At 39.1% G+C, this 15,571-nt stretch overlaps 1 protein-coding gene across 1 annotated transcript in view; it reads left to right on the top strand.

The window, feature by feature from the left end:
* Positions 1–15,571, top strand: part of LOC140201207 (stonin-1-like) — a 33,333-nt gene that overhangs the window by 1,644 nt on the left and 16,118 nt on the right. The window contains exon 2 of the mRNA XM_072264934.1: positions 12,759–14,589. Coding sequence (XP_072121035.1) covers positions 12,834–14,589 — 1,756 coding nt within the window. The 5' untranslated portion in view covers positions 12,759–12,833. The remainder of the gene's footprint in view (positions 1–12,758; positions 14,590–15,571) is intronic.

Genomic DNA, 15,571 nt, shown 5'->3' with positions numbered 1-15,571 from the left:
CGATCTTCAAATAACTTCGATGATTTTTATTGCAATAACATTTAACATGAAAAATGCCACTTCCGTGAAATGCTGTTCATTTGTGTGGCCAAGACACGACTGGATGCAACAATTCTCATTGCATGTTATCGGAGGGGTTTGGAGAACGAAAGCCTGTTGCAGTTATACAAAAAAATGGTATTTCCTGCCCCATTCTTGAACCTGATAACACACACGATTCTAATCAAATAACAGAGGTTTTTACATGGTAAGAGTGCCTGATGCGAGTAGTTACAGAAGCCTGAGAACACTAAGCATATTGTTCGATAGAGGGAAGAATAAAAACATTTTTGTGGGTGTGATATGGAAGCTAAAGTCAAGGATGGCTCTATAATTTCAGTGCCATGTCTGAGTTCCAAGCTATAATTACCTTAAACATCTCTGTCTGTAATGGTGTTTAGAGACGGCAGTCACAGCAGAGGCAGAAGTTATAATTGAGTACAAAACAGGAAAGAATGTTAATGTCAGGTACAGAACACTGGAAAAATTGCCTCTTGTCAGTAATGAGATGATTTTAGCTGAAACCGTGATAATTTAGTACCCACAAAAAATGCTGGAGGGTCTCGGCTGAAACGTCGACTGTACAAAAAGTACATAGGTACTGCCAGGCCTGCTGAATTCCTCCAGCATTTTGTGGATTTCCAGCATCTGCAGAATTTCTCATTATTATTCAGTACCCTTTGAGTTAGGGAGTGTGTAATCAACCGAGTCACTGGTTATTGACAGTCATCGCTCGGGGGGGGGGGGGGGGGGGCGGGGGGGGGGTGGTGAGAACAGTGTCAGATTTGGTTATGACCACATCCACAGCACCAATAGCTGAGTGATGTGGACTGTGAAGGGTAATCCCTGCAGCACAACTATCTACACGGTGCAGAGTCCCTTCTTTTGGACATAAATGGTTGATTGATTTGTTCTCACTGGAGAAAATCAAAGCTTCGGGTGTGTAATTGGTATCCACGTGGGCATAAGTGTTCAAATGAACAACTAGATAATTCATGGTTCTTGATACTACCATTTCAGATGAAGAGTCAAGACCGGAAATGCTCAGTTTCATTTCCTTTCACCGATGCTGTCTGACCCATTCAGTTCCTACAGCAAACAAAAGAAAATCTGCAGATACTAGAAATCCAAGTAACACACACAAAATGCAGGAGGAACTCAGCAGGCCAAGAAGCATCTATGGAAAAGAGCACTGTCAACATTTTGGGCCAAGACTTTTCATCAGGACATGATCAGGACAAATGGTTGTGATGAAGGGTCTCAGCCCTACACGTCGACTGTTTTCCCTTTTCCATAGATACTTCCTGGCCTGCTGAGTTCCTCAAGCATTTTGTGGGTGTTGCTTGAGTTCCTACAGCAGATCGATTTTTGCTCCACATTTTAGCATCTGTAGCCTCTTGTGTCTCCAACCTAATACTTATCTTGTTTTTCCCTTTGTTGGCCTAATTGCTCTAATTCTAGTCCTTCTTTCTTTGTGCCTGTCTTTCTCTTCTCATTATTTTACTTGGGTAACTAGCAATTTGCTTGCAGCAGTTACTGCTATAATGATATTTATAGTTTCTTAGATTTTTAAGGCCTACTTCAGCAGGTGCTTTACCTTTAAACATATTTCCCATCTTTGAATGGACATTGTCTCAAGTCAACCTTCTAAACAGTCAGAAAAAAGTCTTTTCAAGGCTCACGATTGTTTAATGTAATTTCTTGTACACAAAAACAATGAAATACTTGTTAATCCTGATCTGAGGAGGCACAATTATAATAAAACACAATAAATATAAAAACATATATAGTGTATGTATGTGTGTATATATATATGAAAGAGAGAGTGAAGCATAAGGTGACTGACAGGAAATAATATAGTAGTGAAATTAGAGGTGTTGATCAGTCTTACTGCTTGGAAAAAGTAACAATTTTTAAGTCTATCAGTCTGGTGTTCCTGGTATGGATGCTATGCCTCCTCCCTGATGGGAGTGGTATAAACAGACCATGAGCAGAGTGGGTGGGATCCTTCATGATACTACTGGTCCTTTTCCAGCAACTTACTATATATATGTGCTTGATGGCGGGCAGGCTGGTGCCGGTGATGCATTGGGCAATTTTGACTAGGTGTTGTGGAGCTTTTCTGTCCACCACAGTGCAGTTTCCATACCATGCAGTGATGCTCTCTAGAAGGACGTGTGTATGGATGTGCAAAGTCCAATTCCCTTCAGCCTCCTCAGAAAGTAGAGATGGCGATGAGCTTTCTTAGCCATGAGAGGTTGTACACACTCCCTGGAGTCTGAAGCTGCTTGCAGTTTCCACTGCCACGCCACCCATATAGAGTGTGGTATAAGTTCTCCTGAAGTCAATTTTGAATTTTGAACTCAGTGGGTCAAGCAGCATTGTGGAGGCAGGGGGATAGTCAATATTTTAAGTCAAGATCCTGCATTAGGACATTGCGTCTCCATGTTCTAAACAGTGATGGTTCATTGTTAATATTTTTAATAAAGTTGTTTGCTTTGAGAAATTCTGGGTGCTTACCCCATCTTCGTAACTTCTCAAAGTTTAAAATCCTTCCCATGATTTCCCAATCACATAATGGAAAAGCAAGAACTGCAGATCCTGAAAACCTGCAATGAAAACAGAAATAATAGATCCATTTTTCTGAACCCAATCCCAAAAAAGTAGTTTCAGAGAAGTCTTCTTTGTATTTTTGCAGTAACAGTGAGATTAGGGGCTTGGAAATGAATATACTCAATCTGTCAACATTGCAAGTCTGAATGATGAGGTAATAAATTGGTTAGCTGCCCTGTTCATCAGTACATTATTTTCTTTCATAAAGGCAAGATCCAGCATTTTATTGATTTTATTCAAGCAGAAAAATTAAAGCTATCTTTAAAATATGTTTACAGCATTAGGTAAAGTTAGGTGCAAGGGCTGTTTCCTGGATAACTGGTATCTTAATCTCTTCTACAGTGCTTATTGAATTGAATCATGTCAACCGTATCAACATAAACTGTTCACAGACCAAACATTGCATTAGCTCAATGCAGAGCAAAGGGGCAGAATTTCTGAATGTGTGTATTGGTTGGTAGCTTCACTGAGTTTAATGTAAACCCAACAATTTTTCCTGTCCATTTGTTGTTGTTTCACTAGATGGAAAATTGTGGGTAGGCCTGCTGCGAATTCCCAAAATACTTGGCTGGTGGTAGAGGCTTCCTGTCAGTCATGCACATTTTTATAAATGTCCATAAAAATTCCTGAACCTCTCCTTAAACAGTTTGTCTTAAATACAGCCTAAGTGGAATAGCCACTTCTGCAATTTTACCGTTTTCTTTTCCTAGTCTCTGCTATGATCTCACCACGAGGATCATTAGATAGTTGGATGAGATTATCCAAATTCATTTATCTGGAGAGAAAGCACTTACCCCACTCATCAACTTAGATCCCAAAGATGTTGGAGTATGGTATTAGTTCACAGGACTAATCATCCTTTTAGTTTTGCAGGCATGTTTTCAATATGTCTCATTGCTGGAGAACTTGTAATCCTTGGAGACTTGCATGTTCTGCACTGCTTCAGCTTGTAGCCAGAGAGAGAAAAACAGAAAAGCATTTGGCTTATTATTATTCCAAAACCAGGAAAAGAGCTTTAACAGCAGGAGCAAAAATCAAACCTGCTCCAAGCTAATCGTGAAACAAAATAGATTCAGAAACCCAAAATATAAACAGAAACAGAGCTGGTCAAAGAAAGTTGAGGACCTTCATTAGAGCTCTAAATGGAGAATTTTTTTTTCACTGAGAACATTAAGATTATTATTCATTTCCTCTCCTTGGTATTTCTGTGCAGCTATTGTAAATTGAAATTTGACATAAAAGCAAGTGGTTGCTATTTAATTACCTGCAAACATGGAAGAGCAAAGCTTTCATTAATCTGCAGGAAAGGGTCCAGCCTGTTGCAGCATGATGTAATGTGGCTTTACATCTGTAATATTTGGACTGATTTTCTTTGGTCCATTATCAGAGACTCCTCGCCTGACCATATTGCTTCCACCTCACACCCAGCACTTTGGCAGGACTTAGAGCAGCACAGGCATTGTGTCAGTTCAGGCAGCTGGATGAACTCACAAAAAAGCTTTGATTGCCAGTCAGACCCAAGCACCTGGCTCTCCAGCTGTCAAGCTTGTCACCGCTCTCCGAGCCATTGAACATGAGTGAATGTCAAGACACCTGCAAACTTTAAACACTTGGAATCTGTTAAAGGCAGCATTATCATAAACTATAGAATATTACAGCACAGTACAGACCCTTTGGCCATGATGTTGTGCCGACCGTTTAACCTATTCTCGGGTTTAATCCAACCTTTTCCTTCGGTGTAGTCCATTTTTCTATTATCCGTGTGCCTGTCGAAGTGATTTTTATATGTCCCTAATGTATCCAGCTCTACTTGTAAGACATGCTCTCTATTTCAGACAGCATCCTGGTAAATATCCCCTGCACCATCTTTAAAGCTTCCAAATCCTAAAAAAGTTTACATGATAAATATTTTGAAATTCATGTACTTACAAAAATAATTTAGAATAACTGATGATGTTAAAGAGATAATAAGTAACAAGGTATACTGGTACAGTGGAACATCTTGTGGAATGGCTGCTGCACAGTGCAGGAAACTCAGGCTCAGATCTGATCTCTGGGACTGCTCACGTGGAGTTTGCATGTTTTCTCTGTCATCATGCGGGCTTCCCCCGTGTGCTCTGGTTTCCTCCTACATTCAAAATTCATGCAGGTTTGTAGGTTAATTTGCCACCGTAGATTGCCCCTGATTTGCAGGGGAGCAGCAGAACTTAACAAAGATAAATGTGGGGAAAATTTTAAAAAATAAGATTAATGTAGGGTAACGTAAACACATGCTTAATGGTCAACATAGTCTCAGTGGGCTTATGGGTCTGTTTCTATACTGTATGTGTCCATGATTCTACATTCTTCCAACATCCAACTGCAGTGGTGCTAGAAAGTTTGTGAACCTTATAGAATTTTCTCTATTTCTGTATAAATGTGAGCTGAAATGTGATAAGATCTTCACACAAGTCCTAAAACTAGATAAAGAGAACCAAATTAACTAAGTAACACAAAAAATATTGTTCATTTATTTATGGAGAAAAATGATCCAATATTATATGTATTTGTTAGAAAAAGTATGTGAGCTTTTGCTCTCAGTAGCTGGTGTGACCCCCTTTGTATAGCAATAAATTCAACCAGACGTTTCTAGTAACTGTTGATCAGTTCTGCACATGGGCTTGGAGGAATTTTAGACCATTTCTCCATTCAAAACTGCTTGAACCATGGGATACTGGTGGGCTTCCTTGCATGAACTGCTTGAGTCAGGCCCCTCCACAATATTTCTATAGGATTAAGGTCAGGTCTTTGACTCGGCCATTCCAAAACACAGATTTTCTTCTTTTTAAACCATTCTGTTATTAATTTACTCTTGTCTTTCGGATCATTTCTTGTTTCATTATCCAACTTCTATTGAGCATCAGGTGAAGGACTGCTACCCTGATGCTCTCCTGTAAAGTGTCTTGATACAATTTTGAATTCAGTGTTCCCTCAACGATTGCAAGCTATCCAGACCCTGAGGCAGCAAAGATGTTTCTTCCACCATGCTTCACAGTTGGGATGAAGTTTTGTTGTTGGTGTGCAGTGTCCTATTTCCTCCAAAACATAGCAATGTGCATTTCTGCCAAAAAGTTCAACTTTTGGCTCATCTATCCTTAGAACAATCTCCCAGAAGCATTGTACAGCATCCTGGTGGTCTTTTGTAAACTTGAGATATACAGCAATGTTTTGTTTTAGAGAGAAGTGGTTTCCTCCATGGTGTCCTTCAATGAACACCATTCTTGTTCAGTGTTTTTCTTATAGTGGACACATGAAAAGAGACTTTAGCAAGTTCTAGAGATTTCTGCAGGTCTTCTACTGTTATCCTTGGGTTCTTTTTCACCTCCTTCAGCATTGCATCTTGTGCTCTTGGTGTGATCTTTGCAGGATGCCCACTCCGAGGGAGAGTATCAACAGTACTGAGTTTCCTCCATTTATAGACAATTTCTCAAACTGTGGACTGAGGAGCAATCAGGTCTTTAGAAATCTTTTGTAACCTTTTCCATCTTCATGCATTTCTACAATTCATCTTCTAAGGCCCTCTGAAAGTTCTTTTGGTTGTGGCAAGGTGTACATAAAAAGATCTTTCTGGAGAAGAGCAGGCTGTCAGTAACCTGACTTTGTATGTCTTTTTTATGTGACAGGACACCTCTACAATCCACCCTTCAATCTCATCTCATTGATTGGAACACCCAACTCCAAGTAGCTTTTGTAGAAGGCATTACCCCAGAGGTTCACATACTTTTTCCAACAAATATATGTAATAATGGATCATTTTTCTCAATAACTAAACGAACAAGTATATTGTTTAATGTTGTTCATTTAATTGGGTTCGCTTTATCCAGTTTGAGGAGTTATGTGAAGATCTGATTTGCATTTACCCTATCTATACCCGTTCTTAATTTTGTATACCTCTATTAAATCTCCTCTCAATTTTCTGTTCTAAGGGATAAAGTCCTAACTTAGTCAACCTTTCCATATAACACAGGTCCCCCAGACGTGGCAACATCCTTGTAAATTTTCTCAGTAGTCTTTTTTTTTCAAATGTTTTTATTGTGAAGCAACATCAGCTTAACCACAACCGACAATGTCCTAAAGTACAATGCTTCTTTTTTCTTTTCTTTCTTAAAACATAATGAAAGTCAAATGAATGTATATATAGTAAACAAGCAAAAAGCAAAGGAAACCCTATCACCCCGTCTCCTTTCCCCTTCCTAGCCCTACCCTCCCCTCACCCCTCCCGTACGTGCTGTTTAGGTCTACCGCCCCCCATACTTAGTTCAGCTGTTGGTCTCTTCTAAATACAACAGTAACGCTTGCCAGATTTTTTCAAATTCCTTGAGTCTGTCTGTGATAATGTATCTTATCCTCTCTAGGTGCAGAGTATCCATTAATGCAGCCAGCCATTGTCTGAGTGATGGAGTTTCCTCTTTTTTTCAGAACATCAGTATGAGTTACTTTCCATTAAGTATGCCATAGGTCAGGAGTTGTTGCTGAGTAGCCTGGAGTTTATTTGACCTCACAGAAGTTCCAAAAATTATTAAAATGGGGTCTGGTATTATCTGAACCTTTAGTACCTTCAATAGAACCTCAAATATTTGCTTCCAATACTCTTGTATCCTGGGACACAAAGCATAACTATGTAACAAATTTGCCACAAGGACTTGCATTTCTCACACGTTGGGAACATCTCTGTAGTCTTTCAACTGTATTTCCCTCGCTCCTGTAGGTAGATGAACAAAACTGCACACAATACTCCAAATTAGGCCTCAACAATCTCTTACACAACTTCAACATGACATCCTAACTCCTGTACTCAATACTTGGATTTTTGAAGGCCAATGTGCCAAAAGCTTTCTTTACAACCCTATCAACCTGTGACACCACTTTCAATAAATAATGGACCTGCATTCCCAGATCCCTGTGTTCTACTGCAGTCCTCAATATCCTACCGTTCGTTGTGTAAGACCTACCCTGGTTGATCCTACTGAAGTGCAATATCTCGCATTAAATTCCACCTGCCATTTTATAGCCCATTTTTCCAGTTGATCTAGACCCTGCTGCAAGCCATGATAGCCTTCTTTGCTGTCCACCACACCACCAATCTTGATGTCATCTGCAAATTTTCTGATCCAGTTCACATTATCATCCAGATCGTTGATTTAGATGACAAACAACAACAGACGCAGCACCAATCCCTGCGGCACTCCACTAGTCACAGGCCTCCAGTCAGAGAGGCAGCCATCTACTACCACTCTCTGGCTACTCTTACAAAGCCAATTTACCACCTCATCTTGAATGCTGAGCATTGAAACTTCTTGACCAACCTCCCATGCATGACTTTGTCAAATGCCTTAAAGTCCATGTAGGTAACATCCACTGCCTTGCCTTCATCAACTTTTGAAAATCTCTATAAGATTAGTTAGACATAACCTACCACGCACAAAGCCATGCTGATTATCCTTAATCATTCCATGTCTATCTAAATACTTATATATCCAGTCCCTCAGAACATTTTCCAATAACTTTCCCACTACTGATGTCAGCCTCACCAGCCTATAATTTCCTGGTTTATTTTTAGAGCCTTTCTTGAACAGTGGACCAACAAATGGTTCAAATGGTTCTGTTTATTATGATAGAATGTATACAGTATACAGCCTGAAATATTTAGTCTTCGCAGACATCCACAAAAACAGAAGAACCCCAAAAGAATGAATGACAGATAAATATTAGAACTCCAAAGCCCCCTCTCCCCCTCCCCGTGCAAGCATCAATACATCAAAGTAACCCCTCCCCCATCCATTTCAGCAAAAAAGGGTCAGCACTAACCACCCACCAAACAAGAGCAACACACTATTGTTTACCCGACAGTTCGACAGGCCACAGGCTCTCTCTCTCACTAATAAGAGATGTCACATATTTCGCAGCGAAAGGGGAAATTAAGAGTCACTGTTATGGTGTCATTCTGCCGTGTGGCTTTTTATTCTGAGATTCTCCGACTTGAGAAATAGCAGCAAACTTTCTGCACCATCAAAGAAGTAGAGGGGGAGGGGAGAGGGAGAGGGAGGGAGAGAGGGAGAGGGAGGGAGAGAAAGAGAGAGGGAGAGGGAGAAAGAGAGAGAGAGAAAGAAAGCAATCGCTCGACTACAGAGACCTCTATCCATACATCCTCCGCAGCAAAATCCTGATGTTCCTTCTCCCATGAGGCCTCAGTTGGCAGCACTGATCTGGAATTGGTCATCTATAGGACCACACCCCAGAGGCTCCATCTTCCAAGCTGTGCCTGGAGAATGCCCATATTGGCTATCCTCCAATCCTCTGGTACCCCACCTGTCACTAAGGATGATTTAAATATCTTTGCTAGGGCCTCATCAATTTCTGCACTTACCTCCCACAGGGTCCAAGGGACCACCTTGTTTATTATCATTGACACATTATGAAATTTGTTGTTTTGTGGCAACGTTACAGTGCAAAACATAAAGTCATTATAAGTTACAATAAAAATAAACAAACAGTGCATAAGAGGAATAGTGATGCAGGGTTCATGGGTTCATGGGCTGTTCAGAAATCTGATGGCAGAGGGGAAGAAGCTGTTCCTAATACTGTACATTGAGTATGGGTCTTTAGGCTCCCATGCATGTAGTGGTCCGAAGAGGACATGTCTCAGATAGTGAGGCTCCTTAATGATGGATGGGATGTTCTTGAAGCACTAATTTTTGAAGATGTCCCTGATGATGGGGTAATCACTGTTGATGGTCAGACCTGGAAATGGGGAAAGTTTTGAGAGGAATTACTTATGGAACTCACTCAAGCATTAACTGCTAATTGGTAGCAGACAACACTGGAAGAGGCCCATTCTAGCCCCTGAAGTGGTCTTGCTGCATTGCAATAAGGTTTAAATGTGAAATAATCAATTAACTATATTAAAACAACTCAATACTTCATTTGATACCTAAAACAAGAACTTCAGATTGTGCACTAAAATCAGAACAATTTTAATAGAAGATGAACTATCCTTTTTGTTTCTAGAGAAGTAAGTATAGTCTAAGATATCTGGTCAAATTTGCTTTTAGAAAGGCATAATTCTGGAGCTGATAATGGCTCACATAGGAGAGATTGCAAAATTCCTTAGTGCTTAGGTAGAATATATTATTTTCCGGGATTTTCTCTTTCTCTTGAACAATATAAACATTATCTGAAGTTGGTTCCAGAGGTGAATCTTCTGGACAATCACCCTATCACACCATCTTAATCAGTTTTCTTGAGGCTTCTGACAAATAGTTTATAATTTATGTTTAACTTATATTTTTCTTGTGAATGCTGCTTTTCTGATGCTATGTACCAGTGATGCTGCTGCAAGCAAGTTTTTCATTGCACTCGTGTAAACATACTTGTGCACATGACAATAAACTTTACTTTGACTTTGACCCTTGTCTTGAAATGGCAGAAATGAGCAAATGACTTTATATCAGCCCTGTACTAATAGTCATGTGTGAATACTTGAACTGTGCTAAAGACTAAGTATTCGTAGTTTTCACAAAAATGAAAATATCCAAGTGCAGACTATTGATTTCTAGTAACACAATATTAAATTCCTATAACAAACTATGGCCAAACCTGAATCATTGGCCTTTCAATATGAACATTACACATGTGGCATTACACAAATGCCTACTGCAAATGTGACAATTTAGCTCAATTGCTCTCATCTCCTCAAAGAAATTACTCTTTTCTAATCTTCTTGTTTATTTTCTATATAGAAAATGTGTCTACAATTAAAGAATTTGTAACATGCAATACTGAAATATGAACTTAAGAGTAGGAGAGGATAATATGACAGGTGAAAGATTATAGATATCGTTTGTTGTCGTTTCCGCGCCTTTCAGCTCGATGCTCAACCCAACATGGATGGAAAGTGTACAAGGAGCAGCTGGATTCGAGCCCGGGACCACTTGCTTTGAAAGCCGGTGCAGATGCCACTACACCACCAGCCAGCTGATTATAGATATTTACTGCTTTTCCCCCTTGAAAGGCTATTTCATATGTATATAGGAATTACATCTTTTTTTTAATCAGATGCTTGGACCTTTTTGACTGTCTTTGAGACTCTGGTCCTGCAGTGATTTCTTGATCTAAAGAATGTATGACATCCTGACTAGTTTTTTTCCTTCATTTGAACAAGATATAATTTTGTACTGCAGTATTATCACTACTTCCCACTTCGGCACTTCATACGTATTCATTCGTTTTTGTACATTCACTTTCATATGTTGTTTCTGCAGCTTCTCTTGGCCTCTTCCCAATGAGTTGTTAGTATGTGAATCATAATTTTGCTTTTTCTGTTCAAACTATTATGCCGCCACTTTTCTCTAAGCTGGGTTGCAGTCAACCCATCTGCACTCAGAGTCTGTGATATATCAACAGCTCCACCATGCTGTTATCCTGTGGCATTGTACGGTGCTAGAGTTGGAAATGAACAAAGATAGCTTATAATCAGTGCCAAATAACTGTAAGATGCTTTTCTTTTCACATGTTCCTTGATAATGGATACTGACCTTGAAGCTGCATTATTTGAAGCTGAGTAATGTGAGAGAAAAATATATCTTTGATACCATTGCTTTGTATAGAAACCCAAACAAATATGTACATTTGATACCAATTTTCTCAAGAATATCACATGTGACAAAACGTTATCTCTTTTCCTCAAATGTGCATTTAGCTGTTGTGCATGAATTCTGTCTCTGTGGAGCTGCTAGATTAGTAAACTAGCGATAGCTCTTGGAGTCAATCTATGTAAATAAACCAACCTTCCCCTATTCTCTTAAGGAAATATTCTACGCCTGCTTATATCCAATGAACTCAAGTGACAGAACGTAAGGTCCTCGGCTTTCTATGCTTGTATCCTGTCTGGACTTGAGCCACATTTTGTCTTTTTTTTTCCCGAATAGTGACAATGTTACAAGGCACTTCTCACTATGTTTAAATCCCTTGTGGTTACTCCTGTCATTGCCAGTGTTTGCTGCTGAAGTTGCCTTTTTAATGGCTGCTGCTTGACCAGTGGTCATGGCTCTACTGTACACCAGTGATTTTCAAATCTTCAATGTCACGATTGTTTGTTCTCTCTCCCCCCCCACTCCTTTTTGTCCCTGACGTGGGATGGCTTGGATGTTTCAGTTCTCTGGTCTGCTCCGTTACTCAGCAATCATCGACAAATACTTCATTCTTTTTCTTGCCCCAATGAATGTTGTTAGCTTTTGGCTCTCCTCATTAAAAAGAGTAGTATATTCAGAGGAGGGATATTATTGTAGAGCTGGGAAGCATCATCTTAAATAATCACGAGGAAACATCAGAAGCTCGAGAATATGTGCTCTCACTTTTAGTAAAGATTAACAACTGCCACATACGCTTACATCACAGATGCGATTATATCATTGTGTCATAAGTATACGTAACTCATGAACAAACTTCCAAACAGAAATAACACAGTCACCAGAAAACATCATTACTCGAAGGACAATATGTGTTTGACATAATTTCACATAGAATGAAAAATTATTGGAGCTATTCCACAGAAAGTATGGTATGTTATTTTGAGGAATTCCACTGTGTGTATAGTGGTATTTTCCATCCGTTTATCCAGCAGTATATTTTTGGTAACGTTTCCTGAGCGGCAGTGTTTGAAGTATCATCATGGATCTCAGTTGCTAAACTGATTCAATTTTTAAAGATAAAAATAGATATACTAAACAATTTTAGATGATTTTAGAGACTGTTTACAGAGACAATTGCATTTTTAATGCTGTTCCTGAAGAATGTTTTTCAGTTGTAGTGTATCTATTTTTAAAAGTCATGAAAAGTGTTTATTTAGGCCTGAGAGCCATCTAATGGTTAGTTGAATATTGAATAACCACAGCAGCAATATACTAGGAAAAGCATCTTATGATATCCTGCTATTAGACATTTAAGGCCGCTAAAGTTCAAAAAAGGATCATTATTTTTCTGTTTATGTGTAATCTAGTATTTGTTATCATTTAGAACTATTGGATTACCAACTGAAAGTTAAAATCCTTTTTTGGTTGTTTTTTCAGCGAGGCAAGTTGCAATCCATCTTCTAGAACTGTGAAAAGAGGAGATTCTTATGAATTAAGCACATCAGATTAACCATGTGTTCTGCCAGTTATCCAAATTGGGTTACTTTTGATGATGATTGTGCTTTCCAATCACCAAAAGGGTCCTTCAAATCAGATAGTGGGCTCAAAGGATTCAGATCCAATGGTTTGGTGTTAAACCTTTCCTCTCAACATGAAACAGCCTGGAGATCTGCCTCCGAAAGTAGCACACCTCTTTCTCCACATTGCACAAGCTTTCCTTGCACCCCAACCTATGGGCCTCAGTCTCCAATTACACCGTCTTCACCCAAGGATAACCACTTATTTAAGATAGAGGAACAATCACAAACCAATCACTTCAAGTCATACAATAATGAGAATGGATACACCAACCCTTTTTGGAATCAGAGATGTGTTTTACAGACTGATGCTGTTCAGTATGAACAGGAGGGTAACCACCTTAATAAAATGTCAGGCATTAATGCAGCAAACATATTTCATCATGAAAACCATCCACCCAAAATAAGAGGACACCATCAAGTTCAGAACAATTCCTCTCTGATGGCCCTTTGCCAAAAGCTTGAAAAAATACAAGCAGAGGACTGCCATTTGTCTCAGGGTTCAGCATCAGGAAGCAAGCTGTTAATTACACCAATGCCATCATCTATTGGTAGAGATCTCTTTAAACGTGAATGCAAGGATGGGTGGCCTTTAATGATGAGGATTCCTGAAAAGAAAAATATGATGTCTTCTCGTCAATGGGGTCCAATCTATCTCAAGCTCCTGGATGGTGGTATTTTACAGTTATATTATGAGCAGGGCCTTGAGAAACCCTTCAAAGAATTACAGTTGCAAGCTTACTGCAGGCTTTCAGAACCCAAGCTGGAGAACTACAAAGAGTCAGGTAAAATCCACACGGTGAAGATTGAGCACGTGTCGTTCACAGAAAAACGCAAGTATCATCCGAAACCCGAAGTTCTGCATGAGGCAGAGATTGAGCAGGTATTGAAGTTTGGAACAACTGACTACAGGGACATCACAGACTTCATTGCCGCAGTTGAGGAGGAACTAATGAAGCTACCACTCCCAACACAGCGAAGGAAGATTTACGAAGAGCAAGAAATGACACTTGAGATAACAGATCATTTCTGGGGTACATTTACAAAGGAAGGAAAACTCTTTGAGAATTCAGTAATGACTCATATTCATTGTTTGTGCTTCATTAATGGCAACGTTGAATGTTTCTTAACTCTGAATGACTTGCAGCTTCAAATTAAAGACCACAGTTACTTTAAAAATGATATGGATAGCACATGGATTCAGATCTGTGATTACCGTGTTCATAAGTGTGTGAAAGAAAATGAGTTTGAGAAATCCAGAATCCTTAGATTTACTCCTCCTGATGCCTGTAGAGTGGAACTGATGCGCTTTAAAACAGTCTTTGATAATCCTGAGCTTCCCTTTGTGCTAAAGGGTGTAGTCACAGTTCATGGTGCCTACACAGAATTGCAGGCATTTCTAGTCATGTCCTCTGCTTATTCCAGTCTACAAAACATGCTGCCTTCCAAGTACTGTGAAAATGTGATGATTCGCTTTCCTGTTCCTTTGGCTTGGTCCAAAATATTTCGCACTGTGCATCTCTTTGGACAGAAGTCCTTGAAGGCTAAAATGAATCGGAATGCTCGACTTGGCTCTGTTAGCACATCAGGTGGTGAACCAGTTATGCAAGTCACAATTGGAACTGCTAAGTATGAACATGCTTTCAGGGCAATTGTCTGGAGGATTGATGGTCTACCCGACAAGAATGCAGGTATTTTTGCATAGTACAATTGTGCAAAGTTAGTGTGTAGAAATTACAACTACTGGTGAATATGTATTAACCTGGTAGCGTACACATAGATGCTGATTTCCAATCATAATATAACATTTTACACAAGCCACATGCTATCAAATTGACAGAGTAAAATGGTGAACACTCAAACTGAACACTTATTATAAGATTTTAAATTGTGTCTGCAAAAGTGAAAGTATTGATTATATTGGACAAGAGGGACTAATATCCTTATTTTGCAAAGAAAGACTATAATTACTAAAGCATTTCTTTTAATAATTTAGTGAATATAACTTACTTTATGATTATAATCTTCCAATGCAAAGGAATAATTGAGGTTTTGTCCTGCCTAGTGCTCTTTTTTCTAAATTCCATCTTTCTAGCTGAAAGTATATTTCTGTATTTAAAAAGTACTTTTCATACTTGTCTTGAAGTGAAAACATGAGTCTGATCATGCTCTAACTACATAGTGCAGACTCTGCAAGTTTGAACAATAGGGATTGATTGGACGCTCAGACACAGATGGAAGAGAACCTGAAACCACAGCAATGGGAGGCCTAAATTTTACCATTTCATTGTGGAACTCATGGACATAGACAAAGAATTTAAAAGATGAAATTCCTCTTTGCTGCTTTTAATTTAATAGTATACTGTATTTAAATTATGTCTTTATTGTAACAAAACAAAGGTTTCCCAGAGGGTTATCAAATCAGATTGATACTGAGGCACAAAGGGCACAGTAACTAAAGATATCTTTCAAGAAAATTTTAAAGAAGGAAACAACAGTAAAGAGATGGTAATATTTGGGAAGGAGGGATTTGCAAAGTTTGTGGACTGGATAGCTAAATTCATAGGTATCACAGGGGGAGCATTTAGATTTGGAAACGATCAAGAGATCAGAATTGGAGGAACAATTAAAAAGTGAAGTTGAGGTAACTCACTACTTGTACCATGGAAAACA

This window comes from Mobula birostris, chromosome 8, assembly GCF_030028105.1.
Source record: "Mobula birostris isolate sMobBir1 chromosome 8, sMobBir1.hap1, whole genome shotgun sequence".
Classification (NCBI taxonomy): Eukaryota; Metazoa; Chordata; class Chondrichthyes; order Myliobatiformes; family Myliobatidae; genus Mobula; species Mobula birostris.
Note: the sequence above shows the minus strand (reverse complement) of the source record. Positions and strands in the feature narration are given on the sequence as shown.